This window comes from Pieris brassicae, chromosome 6 (assembly GCF_905147105.1).
Source record: "Pieris brassicae chromosome 6, ilPieBrab1.1, whole genome shotgun sequence".
NCBI lineage: Eukaryota > Metazoa > Arthropoda > Insecta > Lepidoptera > Pieridae > Pieris > Pieris brassicae.
Genome location: NC_059670.1, coordinates 8157813 through 8176646, shown reverse-complemented (window position 1 = coordinate 8176646; position 18834 = coordinate 8157813). Strand labels below are relative to the sequence as shown.

The following is an 18834-nucleotide window of genomic DNA, read 5'->3' as shown; positions in this document are numbered from 1 at the left end:
TAGGAATTCTAAAAAGATATTCGACATTGCTATGAGTGGCTCTAATTTCTTTCTATGGCAAAAAACAAAACAACGATCGGACTTATGATTAATTACAATATGTTAGTCTGTAAATTTGTTCTGCATATGACTAACTTTCCGTTATTTGAAAACATAATGATGTATCAAGTACCATTTTAGGGTTAGAGACCAAATGAATTGAATGACTGAATGACGCCATCGGTCAAGAAAGTTACAATTACAGAGTATACAATGTTAAAACTTAAACTTAATATCACTGCCATCTACTGCAAACAGTACTTATTAAGGCCAATAGAATTACACAGGAATAGTGTTAATACTCACACAGCACAGACTAGGAAGACTATGCATAAGTTGAATTTTATCTGAGATCGCGCATGCGCTATGAAGAGGCGCTATTTCTAGGGTTAGTTGTATCTCAAGCAAAAAGTTTTATTCAAATCAAATAAATAAATTATTATTGTTAAAACTATTTAAAAAAACACATGACATTCAACGTGAAGAAAATGACTCATTAAATCAAAATCTAATTACGTACGTATCTTAAGTAAAACGATAAATACACATATATAATATGTGACTTTTAAAGTTGTTTACTACAGAAGCACTGAAAGTTTTTCGTAAGTTGGTAAAAGTCTAGTAAAATTAATTTCGTGACAATGATAAATAACTTATGGAATTTGTATCTACATGGCTTGGAAAGGAACAGTAGTCTTTTATTAATTATCACAAATAACGGCAATACAACATGTTGAATAAAAGGAAAGTACCAAGTGGAAAACTATCATAAGAATACAATCGTACTTTCAGAATAACAATAAAATAAAAGAAAAATTAAAATACAGTCTAACGCCATCATTTTACATTAAGTATGATAGTTTAATCACGCTAGTTCGACTGCCCCGCAATGATAAAACGTCGTTGCGTACGTACTCAAAATCCTCGACCGCTTTACTGAATTTTTCATCCCAAACTTGAGTCGACGCGACCCATTGTGTTATATATAATTGTAGCACGCTTTCGACGTATATATTATCAATTTTCTTTTCTCATACCATACGTCTTAATACTCTGTAATGTAAAATAACGGTATTGGCGACACATTATCGCATTGTAAACTCCGTCGGTTCACCATTGTTTGTCGCGTCTTTTCGTGAGTGGTTTCGCATTACCACACAAACACATATTGAATAGATGTATATCGTAACCGTATAATGGAGCGGAATCGGTTCTAATTGGTTTTAAACGTTCAGTAATCGTTTCGGTCAATTGTATGCAATATTGAAATGCTTTTAACTCATAGTACCTACGCGTCGATATTAAGTTTGTCACAAAGTGTTTAGTGGGTAGAGCGAGGTTAACAATGCTTTAAGAAATGCTTCGAATCTGAATAACACAATTTAGTTCTTAGAATTCAATTGAACTGTAACTTTAAATGTAATTTTGGATTTCTGTGATATAATTGAATCCGTAATCCGAAGTCAACAACCTTTAAATTAGATTCCAAAATTTTGATTTTTATATACTATTTTTTACTTACGTAAGGGATTTAAAATGTATATTAATAAGATACTAAAAGAAATAGGAAATTGATTAAGAGTTGTATTGTAAATCTTGACTATACCATATTTTTAATTATTTATAATAGACAATATTAGTAAATAATTATAACAATACTGTGTTCGGATAGTCTATAATATGAATTATGACTATGGATACAGTAAACTCTCGGTAGTGTGAAAGATGATTGATGGGCTGAGGAGTGTGGATGTGAGGGCCGCGAGATAATTAGCTAGTTCCTTGTCGCGGGAATTCTAGCAAGAAACACGATAATTGTTCGGGGGTGAGTTTGCAGGGCTGTCAAAAAGAAAAAAATCGGATGCTTTAATTTTTTAATGAATTACCGACTATGTTTCCTTGTGCAACAGTGCCGAGAAACTATTTGAAGTAAACTAGAAAATAGGCCACTAAAAAGATAAACCATAAGTTTCTTTGTAATTGATTTGATTTCACTTTGAAGTTTAATATGCATTAAGTAAGTGTATTAGTGGGAAATGCTATTTACTGTTTTGATATGTTCTATAGTAACAATGAAGACAAGAACAAGAAACAAGAAAAAACAACAACAACCATCTGTCTTTTTATACTTTATTTTAGCTGAATCAATAATAAAAAATATAAAAAAAACAACCCTAAGTATGATGCAGTTCAAAGAGTAGTGCAATTACCTCAGCGACTCCAACCGGACTTACGGTATTCTTATGTCTCATTCCCGCGCGTCTTTAATAGCTTTATAACCGTTTCACTCGGACGAATATTCAAATTCATCAATTTTATTTACGAAGTTATTTTTATGTCCGGAGATTATATATGGATATGTCAAAGGAATACCTTATTACCACGCCTAATAATCAAACAGAACGATTCAAATAACTCTACTAAGTCAATTGTTGATCGATACAAATCTTGGTCCCTAGACGCATTCCTGTGTTGTGGGTACAGAACGTGCCCAGTCTCAAGTATAAGAAAACCGATATAGTTAAAATAATAATTAAAGAACAACAACAACAAATATGATGCCAAATGTAATGCAGTTTTGCAAAGTGTAATGTCTCAAGTAAATATTGATTTTATTGGCTGTATAAAATAAAGTTCGCGGTCTTTTGCCTTTGAATAACTAAGTAAGAATGAACAAGATTTGAGGACACTTAATGATATATTTGATGCGTGTTCGGAGCGGAGACGTTAAATGAGTCGGAATGAAACTCCTCTTCACTCAAAGAGACTCACTCCGCGCTCATTTCCGCAGATTAGCTGAGGGAAGTGGGGGGACGCCTGGGGGGGAGGGAAGAGAGAACACAACAGATCGCTAATGGGCCGGCTATTATTTTATTTTCCGGCTTTGAGAAAATTGCCTTAATTCGCGGCAAAGAGACAGCGGGCGGAACCTCTTTGCCGCTTATTGTCATCCCGTCTACACAGGCTATTAGCGAGGTCCACGCATTTGTGGGTCAAAAAGGAACTGTTGTATTAACTATTTGATCATAACATGTATATTGTTAATTTAACGATTTAAAATGGTTCATGGATCATGAAACAGATACAGAAATCTGCGGCCCAAACATAAAAAGATTGTAGCACCACAGATTATTATTATTATTAAGCGTTCAAAGATGAGAAAACAAGATCATTTTATGATGAAAATAATTAAAAATTAACCTGGAAATCAACAGTGTTTAAAAAAGAAACTATTAATGTTAACAGCCACTTTTGTCTTCAACACAGTGGTTACTGTTCTGGTTAATTACATACATATATATACATACAAAATGCAAACACTTTATCTTGCATATTAAACAAAAATAAAAAAATCATAATGTGTACCACTAAAATATATGTATAATCTTCCAAAAACCTCAATTGTCTGTAATAAAATTTAGTTTATGAAATAGACAAACTTGAAAAATCTGTCTTAAAACTACAAATCATTGTTTGTCGTACTTTACCAACGGTATCATATGTTTCCGTTATAAGTAAAGTATTAAAATTAAGACGCACTTAAGAGCATTACGCAGATTCCAAATCTCGGAAGTGAACAAAGGGCTTACAAGTGTGTAGTGAATGTGTCTTAGTGATTTAAACTAATCAGCTCTTTATAATCCGTCCTAACTGACTCGCGGATCCGTTATCTCTTTTAAATCTGAATTTCAATTAATATTTGTGCTGACTAACATCAGAGATTATCTTAAATAATAGGGTATGGACTAGTAAAGTACTTCCATGGAGTATAAGGCAGTATTTATGAATTTTCATTAAAGTAATACAGGAAGTTTTATAATTTTTTAATTGTTTCTGTGGTTTGTCCGCCCGTCATATTTTGGTTGTAAAACATACCTGTTTCATGAAGATTTTCTTTTGTTTTCGTTTGCCGTATGAGTGAGAGAAATGCACTGTTGCATGGATAGGGCTCATACCTTAAAAATGAAGCTATTTAAATAATATTGTTAATAAACAATTATCGTAATAATTAAATTACCTAGGATGGGTGTCTAACATGGTCTTATAGGGACTTTATCATAAAACTAAAATAGTATTACCGCTTTAGGTATTTACTATTTCTAATAATTACGTATTTTGAAATTTTATTTTTCAACACGCGATCGTGTTATTCATGTCTCAAAATTTATTTTAAATCGCGTTTCGATCTGATTTTCGCCATTTTTAAAGGTAATACAAACAGCTGGAAGACGCCTACGTGTCACAGGACACGCTGATCACCAAAACCGGCACATCTGATGTATTTATATGGTATGTATAACTAGAACAAATGTTTATATATATTATACTGGGTACCAGCAATAAAGGCTTAATAAATAAATATATAAATTAGCATGATACATTAACGTGAAAATATAGGATAAAAACGGGTAACACTAAAAATATACTTAATTGTTTTTCTATATAGTCTTTTTTGTCAAAAAATACATGCCAAGTCAACGGTACTGACTTAGAACAATATATGTAATAGGAAAGAGAGTAGAAGGATTCCAGCGAAAAGAGTTTAAAAAATTTGCTTATTCATGATTACCATAAAAGTAAATTTCACAGCCAGTTATCCTTTCATTTTAGAAAATTCATGTAAGTTTGTTGTCATGTTTGTTTGTTTTATTTATTTGATTGTTTTATAATGATAAGGCAGTGTTCTTCCTAGGTGTTATAAAAGGAGGTTTACTGGCTATATTAATTAAAAAAAAAAACAATATTATAATATCATCAGAAAAGTACATTATTTAGCAATCATATCTAAGTAAATATTACGAAAATCTGAATTCATATTTCCTGACAATATATATTTAATTAAAATTTCAATTAATATTAATTAAGGTAACCGGTAACTAATTAAAACCATATTTTAGTTCTGCATTAACATTCAACTGAGTTAAGTGAGACTGCATCTTACTAACAACCACTGCAACCTTCGCGTTAATCGACACCCACAGAGCTTAACCAATCAAAACGACGAAAGGCGGGGCCTGCGACAAGGATAGATATACACTAGTCGTAATAGGTACGAAAGGGATGCAAAAAGATCCCATAAGGCGGGACCCTTAGCGCATTTACGGACCTCTGTCAAAGTTTGATAATAGTTTGACGGGAACACACGTCATGATATATCGGCAACAGCGGCTTACGATACTCGTTGCTGTTATAACTTCAACGTTAGGAGGATATACGAGAAAAAATTAAACAACTTTAGCATACTTTGTGTTAAAATGTATAAAATATAAATAAAGTGTAGTGAAGTGACTGAGACTGAAAAGTGAAGTGTAGTATCCGGGATGTCGAGCGCACGGCGCGGTGTTGCCTACACCATTGACAGTATCCTCGGCCATCGAGTCCCTAACAACGGTAATGGTAAGTACTTCTAAAGAACTAGAAAATTCTTATTTTAAACTTATTTGTATAAAACTATATGTTTTATCATTTCTTTACACAATTTTTTATCATTAGGAAATAAATTAAACCTCACTGTCTTAATATTTAAAGGAAAAATACTTTAGACCTTTAAATCGCGCTTTAAGTTAAAATTAAACAATGTATTAATGTATGAATTTGTATGATGGTTAGTTTAATTGTAAGTTTAATTAACAATCATACCGTTTATTTAGTAATGTAAAGTTTATTTTTACGCTTAAATATATCCTACTCATATCGTATGTTTATATGAAGTATATATATATATAATGTTGCCTTAAAATGTATCTCAGTTGTTGAAAAACGTAAGATTTTTTTAATAACCTTTAATTACAAAAAAAACAAACAAAAAAAATATAAATTTTCCACAATATTAGTTACGTGAATGTTTCTAAACAGATTTGACATTTCTTAAATTGGACATTCAAAACCTCTACTTACAGCAATTAAATTACTAAACCTACCTAAATTACCTAACCTAAACTACACCTTTTATACACAAATAAAAATATTTGTCTAGAACAATTATTATATCGATGTATTTAATCTGTTTGATGATTATGAAATTGGATAACTTTTGCATCATAGTAAATATATAGTATTTAAAATAGTTTTTGCATTTTCGGCATAGTTTGATCATTATAAGGTTGTCCGGAATCGAAGTGTCGGGAATTCCTTTTTACTCCTATTACGCGACATTTTTGCTTGCTTGATTGACATCACAAAGTACATCGTTTGTAAAAACTAATTGAATTAGTTAGAATAGTGGAAAATAGTAATAATTTTCCCATAGCATTTGGTCACGCTCTTATGATTTTGATTACACATAATTATAAAATATAAAGTTTTTTCTCCAACCTCATGTGGTTACAATGCTTCGAATCATAACTATAGCTTGCAATTTTTGATATTTCTTTTAAAGCGCACTGGACTCCCCGCGGGCTCATTATATGGGATTTCTAAATATCTATACAGAAAATTAATCTCTAGTTCTGGCAGATAAGACTCAAAATCGGTTGACTCGCAGACAAAAGATTATTGAAATATGTAATAGTGCACGGTAGGACGGCTGCCGATGGCCCCAATAATGGCCAGTATTAGTAATATTGTGTTGACACATTGTGTAAACTAAATATTGTGCTCGCTTCACGCTCCCGTGCATCACTGAAGGTTTATGATGTTATTACGAGCTACTTGAAATGTTATTATTTCGTAGCGTCGTAGCACTTGGGTTTTAACCTAGCGTAGCACCGCAGTGTTTTACGTAGGTGTTGTTAAGAAAGAATGTTGAAACGAACCATAAATAGAATCCGAATTCTATTCTCTCTAGTTGCCATACGACTACGAGAATTCAGAGTCTTGACGAAATTATGAGGTTTTTATTTTTTTAATAGAAGTATTTGCATGAGGAAACTTTCTCCACCTATATCTGGCTGAGTAACCCGTCCGTGACTTAAAAATGATGATGAAAGTTACTCTTAGTAGTACGCCTTAACATATGCACATTTAAAGACTCTTGCCAACTTACATAAATATAAGGCAAGATAAATTCAATCAAACTGGCTTTAATGTAATCCCTGGCCGTCCAATATAAATCAATTGCAGCAATTAATGAGTGGAGAGCCAGTCCCGTCAACCGCGTGACATCGATCTTTTAATCCCTGCAATCGCTGCATACATAGCCACCCTTTTATTCCCATACCAAATGAATATGACCTTTCCGTACATTGGTATATATAAAAATATCGCTTAAATGGAATTGGCAATATCAACCGGTACTAGCATCAAATACAAACAAAATACTCTTTTTATAAAGCACTTAGCGTCACTCGACATTAGTCGCGCTATTTATTTATAATAGTGTTTTTGTAGTTTTGTAATTGTTGCAAGGAATTAGTATTATACAAAGAGATTACAACCTATTACAACGGACGAGGGGGGAATATGCTAACATTATTATGTTACAATTAAACTTTTGATCGTGTGACCTTCTTGCTTGATACAGTTTGAATGACATTATAATGCAAATGTTGAGTAAATATTATCATAGATTATTTTGTCGTTTAGTGATTTTTTTATAGCATTTGAAAAGTTATTCAAATTTAATATTCAATTGTAGATGGGTATTTCTGTAAAGGCTCTGAATGAAATATTTTATTGTAGCGGATTGATCGTAAACGTTTTTATACAATTTATATTAATATCTATTTTTATTTTTTCTTGCATTTAGTATTCATTAATTTATAAACGAGTTCTTTATCACACTATTAAAATACATTTGTGTATTAATTAATTAATTAATTACAAAATATTTTGAAAATAGTTCAGCCGTACAAAGTCAGGACAGACTGTTATTCTTTATTTAATTTTTTTTATTCCAAGATTTCATTAATATTTTAACGAAATCAAATATATAAGCTCTAACAGCATTAGTATTTATAATTATAGGAGTAGTATTGGGCGTGAAAATGCAAGGTTTTGGTTGTAAGAGAAGAAACGAGTTCCTATAAAAAAGATTATTCACTCAGATTTTTTCTATTATAGTATATAGGTTATATCCTTTTCTTAATATTTCGGAATTTAATTAGACAAAAAATAAATTGGCCTTAAATACAAAAATGTCATTAGTTAAGCCTATTAGTTAATAGGCACACGGAATCGCTATTAGACTATTAAGAAGTTAAAAATGCTTCATAGTATAAAATATTGGTAATCAGATTTAATCTCGTAGAATCGATGTAAAAAGGCAGTATATCAAGCGAATGCAATGTAATACATCTAAGAAGATTTGCCGGTCTTATCACAGTATTGTAAGCTTTATTACGAATGCTATAGATTCGAGAGTAGCTCGGAGAACACTAACGAGCGACACGACGAGTGCCACTTTGACGGGATCACATTCGCATATCAATACATAATAATCTTTATGCAAAACGTATTTCTACTTTATGTCATACAATTCTTAAAATAATATTTTCGAGTGACAGCTATAAGCAATGACTTACATCACGTAACTTCCTATATGCAACCTTGTTTTTCGTTTACATTTAACAAGATAAGTTAAAATAAATCGATTTTTCATATTTTCGTATATTAGCGTAAGTTAATTATTTATTAACCCAATTAAATATTGCAGAACACTAGGCCTTAATGAACATAATCTTAGTTAAAGTAATGTTCTAGTGTGGTAAAAAACTAAATCAGCATGAAGTTACTTATCAGCCATAATTATATAGATTGTAATTAATATAAAGTCACTTTTGTATATAAGAAGAAAAAAAATAACCCAATTAAGAAGGTCTTTCCAACAAGACCTGTTTAGTATCAGGTTATTCTTGTGTAGCAATTATTAAAAATAATTTTGATGGGTTATTAGGTAATAACAACTTTTCAGCTTAGTAAGAGTATTTTTTTGTAAATACAGATGGCGTGGATATGAAAAGCGAGAGCGTGCACTCAGACTCCGAGCATGAACACGAGCATGATCATGACCACGAGCAGGGCCAGGAGCGCGAACCAGATATTGACCCGAGCGCCGAACACACTGACCATTTGGACATGGATGCTAATAGACCACGCAAGGTAAATTGCTTCATAGAATATTCGTCGGTCCATACGTCCATACCTTTACACAGACGTGCTTCTGAACATTCACAATATACCTTTAAAAATCAATATTATCTCTTAATTTTCTAGTCTATGTCTAAACTAGAGAATTTGAAGTGAAAAAGTGTCAGATTTTAACAGTAGGAACGTTGAAGCAGGTACGCCGCAGCCGGACCACGTTCACGACCTACCAGCTGCATGAGCTGGAGCGCGCCTTTGACAAGACGCAGTACCCTGACGTCTTCACGCGTGAGGAACTTGCACTACGGCTGGATCTCAGCGAGGCGCGTGTACAGGTCAGTTAACAGATATACTAATTTAGCGATGACATATTTTAACGCTTCACCTTTGATACTAATAAGAAAGTAGTATTTAAAGAAATTGTTACAAATTAATAAAATATTACAAGTCTTAATAAAAGTTGATATAAATGGGAATTTATTACATAATTAACATAGCTTGACGATTTGAAGCAATTCTGTAATGGCAGTTACATCCTTTAAACAAGTCTTATATAAACACATTAAATCGGTACTTGCGTAAACGAAAGACAGCATTACGTTACAAAATATCAATCGGCATTCAAATTCTCTTCGTTTTGTGCTTATTTGCACGATTACGCTTACGCGTATTGGTCAGTTATAAATAATAATTTAAAAAATCTTTACCACTGTAATAATGTTTAATTCAATATTAACGAGGCCCAATTTGGCAACAAAGCGTTATAATTGCGCGGTTTGATATACATTAGTGGCAATTAGAGACGTTTAGCGGAGACTCCACACTAATTGCATAATGTAGGTTGCTAGCGACGAATAAAAGGCTTAAATGGTTGTTGCAATTGCCTCCAACATATAAATTACATTAATTATTATTTACTGGGGTCCATTAGTAGCTGCAATAGTATGTAATACAGCCATGATTAACTTCAAGACGACAAACGTTTGTTATTGTTGACTATAGTTTTGAGCGATGTCGAATATCAATATTCTAATTTGTCTATTTACTTTTTTCTTTAAAGCTTTTAATACTGATGTTTTATGCAGTATGTCAGAGATATTTAAATTGGGAACCAGGATTCTTAAATGTCATAGTTGGCCGCCAAGTTCTGTGTGGGTGTGGGTTGGACCATAAAAAAACTCACCGCCTTTAAGATCAAGCAGTGGAAAGTAAACAGTAGTTTAGACTTACAAAACACATTTGGGAAGATTGAGAGTAGACGAAGGTCAAATCAATGGAATAATTTTATAGCAATGAACAGAGAGGTGGAAAAGAGTTTTTTAAATGAAGAAGAGACGGTACAAGAAAGAGATGTATTATGTTCTATTACGACGGTACTAGGGATAAGTTAATTAATACAAATGTTGGATAGTAATCAGAGAAAAGCAGCTTCTATGTCAACTATTACGTGCTCAATAATCATGCTTTAATTTTCTTTACATGAAAGTTATTGTATAACGATCCTCTATGGTTTGTGTACCCAGTTTACGCACTTAGACTCTCACTAGGTCCGTTGTGCGTAAATAACGATCCTCAAATAAATTGCACAATATTTGACGCTTATCGATGAAACTTATATAAATTAGTTATGATTGGGCAGAGATTGTCGTACATTAAGTTGAGATAATTGTTACTCTGGTAGTGTCAAAATGTCTAATTTGAATGTCATCAGAAATTAGGCGAGTTGCGGGCACAATTAAAATTAGCTGCATTGTGGCCGCACCCGGCGCGCTGCACTCGCGACAATGTGCTCTAGATTGCGGCTTTGTGGCCCCCACCATTCGCCACAAACCTATAATGCTCACCGAATTTCCTATGACTAAACCTAAGTTATCTATTTTGTTGCCTAGTCTATTTTTTATATGTTTCAGTCTAAACAGTTACTATGAATAATATAATATTCTTAATTCGTCGAACAACATAAAATTGTAAACAAGTATAAAAGTGGGAACCATCCTTGATTGCACTTCAAATTCTGCTCAGTTGTCTAATTAACGGAAGTCGTTCCAGTCCCGTAAACCTGTAGATAAACTACAACCACAAGCGACTTCAACACGATGGCTGTTAATTCGAAAATAGAGAATCAGCTGGTTTCATACACATCCTCAAATTTTCCCCTTTCACAATGCAATATGAAGGTCTAGAAACAGCAGCCAGTAGCAGCGCGTCGGTGTGACTAACAATGGCCGCTAATTCCGATCATTATCCTCTTGCCTCGACAGCGAGCTAATGTTTAGCCGCCTAACTCCCCGGCCCCCGCGCTGTCGCACACAATCTTATAATTATGCACAATTTCATAAATGACTTAATAATAAGAGGTGGTTTATTTTAAACGCGTAACTAGTTAAATAGAAATAAGCGATTAAATACTTCCATGTTGCGAATTACGTCATTATGAGCCACCGTGGGCGACTTTTCAGTCGAGGAATGTAACTAGCAGCTTAAGCTTTTCATTTTTTAAATACCCACCCATTTGTCGTTTAAATGGTGGGTATACCAAAAATTTCAACAATTCAATTAAGTTAATTTTATATTTTAGGACTGTAGATCTAAGAAATATAAAGAAGACAATTTTTTTAATTGTTTTTTTTTCATACTAATTATGTGAGACCAGAAACTTTCGCTGTTACTCTGGCTCGCTAATTACTGATGTTAAGGTGTTGTGTAAGTGAGAGTTGTGTGGCGTCTCGTTGTATCGTTATGTGTATTCATGGAGATGTAATCAGTCTCCTGTTTCCGCTAATCCTACACACTCTGCCTGCTCACTGTCTCTGATGAATCCCATTCATATTTCAACGACTTTTTACACGTTTTGATCTTTTGTTTGAGTTTTTATCTTCATTGTTCATGTTAAGTTGGGGTAAGTAATTACAAATAGCGATTTTGTTAATACGCAAAAACAGGTATAATACTCTTTTCATAAGTACAATAGGACTTTTAAGTATATATATTTCTTCTTGACTTAATAAGTTAAATAAATCTAAAACTTCGTAGAATTGTGCTACCACATAATAAAGAAACAGATTTCCACAATATGTTATTTTTATTATACGATTTTACTTCTTACGTTCTTCTTTCACGAGTAGATAAGAATTTTGCGTGCTATTTGGTATTAGAGTATTTGTATGTATGTTTAAAATGCGACATGTTCGAAGCCGAATGCAACAATAGTTTAATTAAGCTTGGTCTGTGCGGGGAGTACTTGCCGCGCCGGTGCAATTTGGTAATTACCTGCCACCATCTCCCGCTGGGGTGGGAAGAGGGTAATCTCCGCCAGCACTATACAAAAATCCCTCAATCATTAAGATGCGGTTATGAGAACTTACAATAGTATAATTAAAACATTTTATTTATTGAAATTAAGAGTACAAGATTTTATTTTATTATGATTGGATTACTTAATATGTTATTAAAAACACGCTAAATTCAAAGGAGAAAATGCTAGTGGTGTGGTTGAAAGTCAGTGAGCGGGAGGACACACAACAAGCCTGCTCTCGAAGTGCAAATGTAGAGCCACTAACGAGGAATTCATGACTCATGAAACTTGGCAAGAACGTAATTACAGTTTCGGTAATCTGCGTTCATTCCACATTTTACATTTATGAGGTTTTAAATATTGTATTCGCGGAATCCTCCCGCCGGGGTCGGGCCCTCTAAATCACACTCGAAGCTGCAAATTGCTTTTAATCCACTCCATAGATGGCGCTCACCGACAAACGAGCTACGAGCCCCTTGTAGACAAACCGGTTTATATGATATTCGACTTTAAAACCTGAAGATAAGATTGATAGTGGTTTGTATTGTATACTTAAAGTGGGAATTAGTGTGCAATTGAGATGTATTAAAGAGTTTGAAGTGATTGGCGACACTCCGCGGCCCTCAGCCACTTGGCTCTGTGGTGGTGTAGTGGTTCCTACAGAGCTCATACTTCGCCCACACATTTACTTCAATTATTTAATTGCTCACGATACAACAGGCAAAGCGAGAGCCGCCTATTGTTTTCATTCGTTTAATTCCATTAGACTTAACACATATCACACGTAGTACGACTTATAAAATCTGTGTAAAATATAAAATAGCGGATATGCACTAATTTTTTTACTTTAAAATATTTTATTTAATAGTTAAGAGCCTAAGAATTTGTCTTGTCAAATCATTTTATAATAAAATTAACAAATGATGGTCTCAATTAAGATCAAATCACATCTCCAGTAGAGTGTGAAAGATGACAATGCGGCGGCCTCGCTGCCAAATTATCAAATTATACCATTTTTGCCTTCGCCAGTTACAATGTCTTTTTATTAGCGATACGAGTCGACTAGCTCAATTTGTTTCTATGCTGAGTGTTCGGTGCAAGTGCGACCTTAATTCTTTGGTATAAAGTTTACAATGCATACTATGCCATGAGCACAGAACGCCACGTATGCGTAATTGCTTTTCATTACGGTCCCATTGTAGTGGAGAGCGACAAATTGGCGACAATTATGCGATAAAAAAATTAAAAGTGGACCCGAGTTGAGGTATTAGCGACCTTGCTGTATTCAGGATTGCGTGGTTCCGACTATGACATTGTGACATTGTATTGTTATTTACCTACCGTCTGAATTATTAAATATGTTACACACTGAATTTATTAGAAAAAAATGTGTCTATTTTTCTTCAGTTCTGAAATAATAAATTCAAGCTATTCCAAATTAAATAAACCTTAAAGTCAAAAATTTTGTATTTTTGTAGATTCCGTCAGATAAAAAATGTAATATCCGTATGTAAGATGTATTTAAGATAATTATTTTTTTCAGGTGTGGTTTCAAAATCGTCGCGCGAAGTGGCGCAAGCGAGAAAAGGCTTTAGGGCGCGAACATGCTCCTTTCCTGCATCATGATCACGGTAAGCACTGATAATAGGTACATATATAATCTATATTGACATACCACCCTTTATATTATAATAAAAATCCTTCAAATATATTCAGCACTGCTTTATCTAAAGTGTTTACAAAGGAATGTTGGCCTAGTGGCTTCAGTGTGAGACCCTTAGCCTGACGTCGTATGTTTGATTCTCGGCCGTGCACAAATGGACTTTCTGTCTATGTACGTATCTCTCGCTCGTGCGGTGAAGAAAAACATCGCGAGGAAACCGGGCTGCTTCAAATACAAAAGCATGTGTCAGACGTGACTATGAAATAAAAATGATGAAAGAAACGGATGCAATCTGAGGCCAACACCCACAAAGGGTTATAGCGCTACCGCTTATTACAAATTCGTAAGCAAATATCATTTGATATGACTTATATGGCTGAAAAACTTTGAATGTTTTGATGAGCAAAACGTATAATTTAAATAAATAACTTTAAATTGTAGACTAAAAATCATTCGTAAATAGTCTAAATAGTCATTTAAGGACATTACCTGTATTAGTAATTATCGTCATTATTTGTCTATTTCCTTTATGTATCTGTTTTCCATCAGTATCGTTAACAAGCAGCAACAACGCACAGGTGGACTGAACTATTATTATAAAACCATTAATTGGAATTATCGAGGGAGATGTGTCGATAAAGCCACTATTAACGACAAATAAAGCTTGTAAAGTGTCACCCGGTGACACCTCCCATCTATCATGGGACATCGTAAAATTATAGACTTTAATATTTTACAAATCAAATTCGTATTGCGCTATATATTGCAATCACGTTTTAATTATTAAAATTAGTTTACCTGTCTTTTTTATTTTGTTTAGATTATTTATTATTTGAAGAATAATTAAACTGTAACTTCATGAAAGACTGAATCATTTTTAACTTAAGTATACTTTTAATTTTTGAAGTGAAACTTCTTTATCGGCGTTTGAAAAATACTGTCACATTTTTAGGTTACGTGTCACATTTTCCCGTTACGTGCCATCTTTTTATTGTCCCTACCACGATTCGAAGAGATTCGAAGCCATTAATAACATGATAGTAATAAATCTCTTACAATTAATGTAATTCTGTAATAATTTTAGTAGTAATAAGGCAAAATGAAATAATTCTATTATTTGTATTCATGTCTATAATAATAAAAGCCTTTTGTTAAACTTTATCTAATTTAATTTTAACTAACCAATTCCTATAAAGTTGCATATAGTAGATCATTTTTTGAAAAATAAGGTCATAAAGAAGTTTTACTTCTTACGTGTGTACACTAGTACACGCACAATTTTTGTAAATCTGTATCACTAAGCTGTAGTAAATAGTCTGATAAATGTTTTAGCTAAATAAATTTAGTTTTATTTGTTATTCAAACCTAACAATAAAATATACAGTATTATCAATTTACTAAACTTAATAGTAATAATAAAATTATTAAAAAGAAAATTGAAACAAATTTAATGAATAAAGGAGCCTCATCACATTTATAAATTACGTCTAATTAAATAATTATACAATACTTTGGATTACTATGCGTAATCTATCTACATTAACATCGCCTTATACAGGGATCCAAATAAACAAAAATATAATATTGTTTAAATTGTTCAGTGAACAAATCAAAAGTACCCGTAAAGTAAAAGTAAGTATTTATAACTTTAATGGTGTATTATTCAAATTATAATATAAAAGTTATAAATGTCTTATAAACAGTATAGAAACCTCTAATAGGTGATCCATGTTAGCATAAATCAATAACTGATATGAGGGACACTTCCAGGCAGGTGTCAAGTTGTTGCCTGAACAATGCTGCATTGTTATTGTTATCAAAACTATGCAACTGCTCTTATAATAATTGTTAGATACGTTTTTAAACCCTTCGCTATTGAGTTACTTAGGTTATGTCAATTAGAATTGAAGCTTATTTTTTATTCCATTGAATTTAATGTCCTTACAAACAAAGTATTACTCCCAAACGTCCAAAATTTATTTGATTTTTGCATATGGAAGTCGTGTTATATGTCTCGACTTTGCATCTTACTAATCCGGTCTAATCCGGATGTACGTTTGAGTCCCTGCAATAGAATTGTAACATTTTTATTTATGGTTTTAAGTATCGTTGATCTGTTGATTAGCTGCCTGAACCCCGATTAGTCTTGTTCAGTCTCAGGAAACTCTAACGAATTATATTTTTCTACAGGAGAATGGGGCGGCGCCAGCGCACCAGGCGGTGAGTGGTGGTCGCTAGGACTCAGCGCATTGCCTCCAGCGCCTTTGTGGCCTGAACCAGCATTGGCTGCATTACTCCACAGGTTAGTATTAGATAAATATTCTATCATGGCAGGAACAGATGTTTGACAAAATTACCTTTTAAAAGTAAATTTTTGTAAAAAAATCTTTATTATCCTACCATGTTAACAAACATATTTTTACCCCTAGGTACGTCCTTCGTCTGCCGCCACCCGCCACTCACTCTCCAGTGCCACGATCTCCGTCTCCTCTTCGCTCTCCGCCCCGCTCGCCGCTCCGCTCAGTAGGTACAGCCAGCGCACTATCCGTTCCGCCAGATGCGTTGCGGCTTCTACATGAACGGTATAATCGCGTCCACACATAACACCCGCACTCTGGCGCTTCTGAAACCGCCTCTAGGTAAACAACATGAAGACACGATAATACATAATCATCATAAAACATTTTTAATAAAAATGTTGCGGCTAAAGATATTAAATTACTTATATTAACTGGTCACAATTTATAGTTTTATTATATATATCTAAAATAGACCTATAATTTTTCATACAATTTGGAATTTTACGGCAAACAAAGTTTTATATCTCATGTTACGTGTGCCTTAATAAATTCTTCAACTTTTTATTTGAGATCCCAATTCGTGATTGTGTATATTGTGATGACCATTACTTATTAATTAAGATTGCTAATAGATGGGTTACATAATTATGTTATAAATTAAATGTCTAAGATGTATATATTGAAGTTGTAAATATTGTACATTTTTATTATAGTATGTTTTAAGCATAAAATTTCGGATATACATCAAATTAATACGTAAAAATTTTAGACACTTCATTCAACCTGGGTTATGTTACAACATCAAACATATTATTACTGACACAAAACTAATAAGAATACCTAGACGAAAAAGCAAAATGGAGGCAATTTTCGAATCGTCCATTTTAAATAGAATTTAAAGTTGTTTACTATGTAAATACATTTCTGAATGAATTGTTTATATAAATAATTACGTACATAATCTGCTTAGGCTAAACTAAACTATTATTTTGCCATCTAATTCATATTTCAAGGACTACTAAAGAATTTTAATTCATTTTTGATGTTATTAGAGAATTAGATTAATGAGATACCCTAGTCATGAGCGCATGGATTACTAGTTAGCCAACTAAGAACCACAGACAAGATGTGTAAACGAAAAAATCTTACGAAGAAAGTATAGTATGGCTGTTATTTTATTTTTTTACTGTCAATTAAGTGTATAATATCTGAAAGCTTTGTTTTATTTAATTAACTTAAATAAGATACATTATTGAGAATAATTGTAAAATAACTCTTGTGTTTGTAGATGTCTCTAATATTGTCATAATAGTGATAAGATTAATTAATTTATTAAAGTAGAAACGTAGTGGGTTTGCAATAACTGTAGCACTTTGAATATATTAGTTGCAAAATAACAGGCATTTTATTGATATCTTTTATCATCCCCTTTCACAATAGTTTAATTTTTAGACCTGTCTTCAGAGGCGGTAAGACGGAACCACAATTGTGTTATTTCTGTATGCGCCATTGAGCACGTACAGTGAATATCGTGAGTAAATCATCATGGTTTGAGTCCTTGCCTTCTGAATAATATGGTTGACTAGATTACTGCTCTTCCGTGGCACATAGTGCATGTTTAAAACAAAAGGAATATAAGCTATAAATAAAAACATTGTTATATAATACAGATATTAGAGTAAAGACTGGGTAGTAACGCCTCTGCATTATTATCGATTTTTACTTGCACTGTAAGTAGCTAAAACCTAAATGAATTATTGTTTAAAATTCCCAGCCTTTATAATAAGAAAACTATTGTTTAAGCATACTTATTACCTGTTGGAGCTTTGGGTAATAGATTATCGACATTCATACTAATTTTGTCGCTCCCATCGCCATATTGTTATGTTCTGTCGCATAAAGATTTAAATTGGACTATTACATAAGCATAGGTTTCGAATTAAAAAATAATAATAAAGTTGCATTTTTCTCGACTTACACTAATTATAAAATGTATTTGTAATAATTATAATATATTTTAAGATCAGTTATTGCTATTTTTTGTTAAAGAGATCATTTTTAATGATAATAAATATCAATAGAAATACACAAAAATGTATATAGTAGTTATTAGATTAGATAGTCCCAACTAGCTTGTTAATTTGGTCAAATAGATTATCTCGCAAGCTCCATACAATTCGTTTCGTTAAAAGCATGAAAAAAAGTCATAGCTAATATTGAATGTAGCATAATCTATATATTTTTTGATGGGTTTAAAATACAAATTTAATTACTGGTCGGATCCCACAGCGCTATTGTCTGAGCGGAGAGCTCTCGAACAAGCACAAGATTAAATTTGCGTCTCGATCTCACGGACTCGAGTGTTTGAAGAAAGATTAATTTGAAAAATTGGGCACCGAACAGTTGAGCAGTTGAGCTCTCGCGAGCGGATTACTACCGCTTACGTACGTACTATAGAATTAGTAGAGTTCCTTGCAAATTATAATCATAATAGTTTCAAATAACCGTTTTTA

At 32.8% G+C, this 18834-nt stretch overlaps 1 protein-coding gene across 1 annotated transcript; it reads left to right on the top strand.

Moving 5' to 3' along the window:
• The first annotated feature begins 5204 nt into the window (after positions 1-5204).
• On the top strand, positions 5205-16810 carry LOC123711137 (retinal homeobox protein Rx2-like). The gene is made up of 6 exons (XM_045663561.1): positions 5205-5436; positions 8921-9078; positions 9258-9398; positions 13902-13989; positions 16212-16323; positions 16451-16810. Exons 1-6 carry the CDS (start codon positions 5361-5363, stop codon positions 16623-16625), a joined length of 750 nt encoding a protein of 249 aa, XP_045519517.1. The 5' UTR covers positions 5205-5360; the 3' UTR covers positions 16626-16810.
• The last annotated feature ends 2024 nt before the right edge of the window (positions 16811-18834 follow it).

Excerpts from the sequence above, each read along its gene's own strand:
- LOC123711137 (XM_045663561.1), top strand. The coding sequence starts at position 5,361 with ATGTCGAGCGCACGGCGCGGTGTTGCCTACACCATTGACAGTATCCTC. Across the intron at positions 5,437-8,920 it reads AGTCCCTAACAACGGTAATG|ATGGCGTGGATATGAAAAGC; the intron begins GTAAGTACTTCT and ends TTGTAAATACAG. Across the intron at positions 9,399-13,901 it reads TCAGCGAGGCGCGTGTACAG|GTGTGGTTTCAAAATCGTCG; the intron begins GTCAGTTAACAG and ends TATTTTTTTCAG.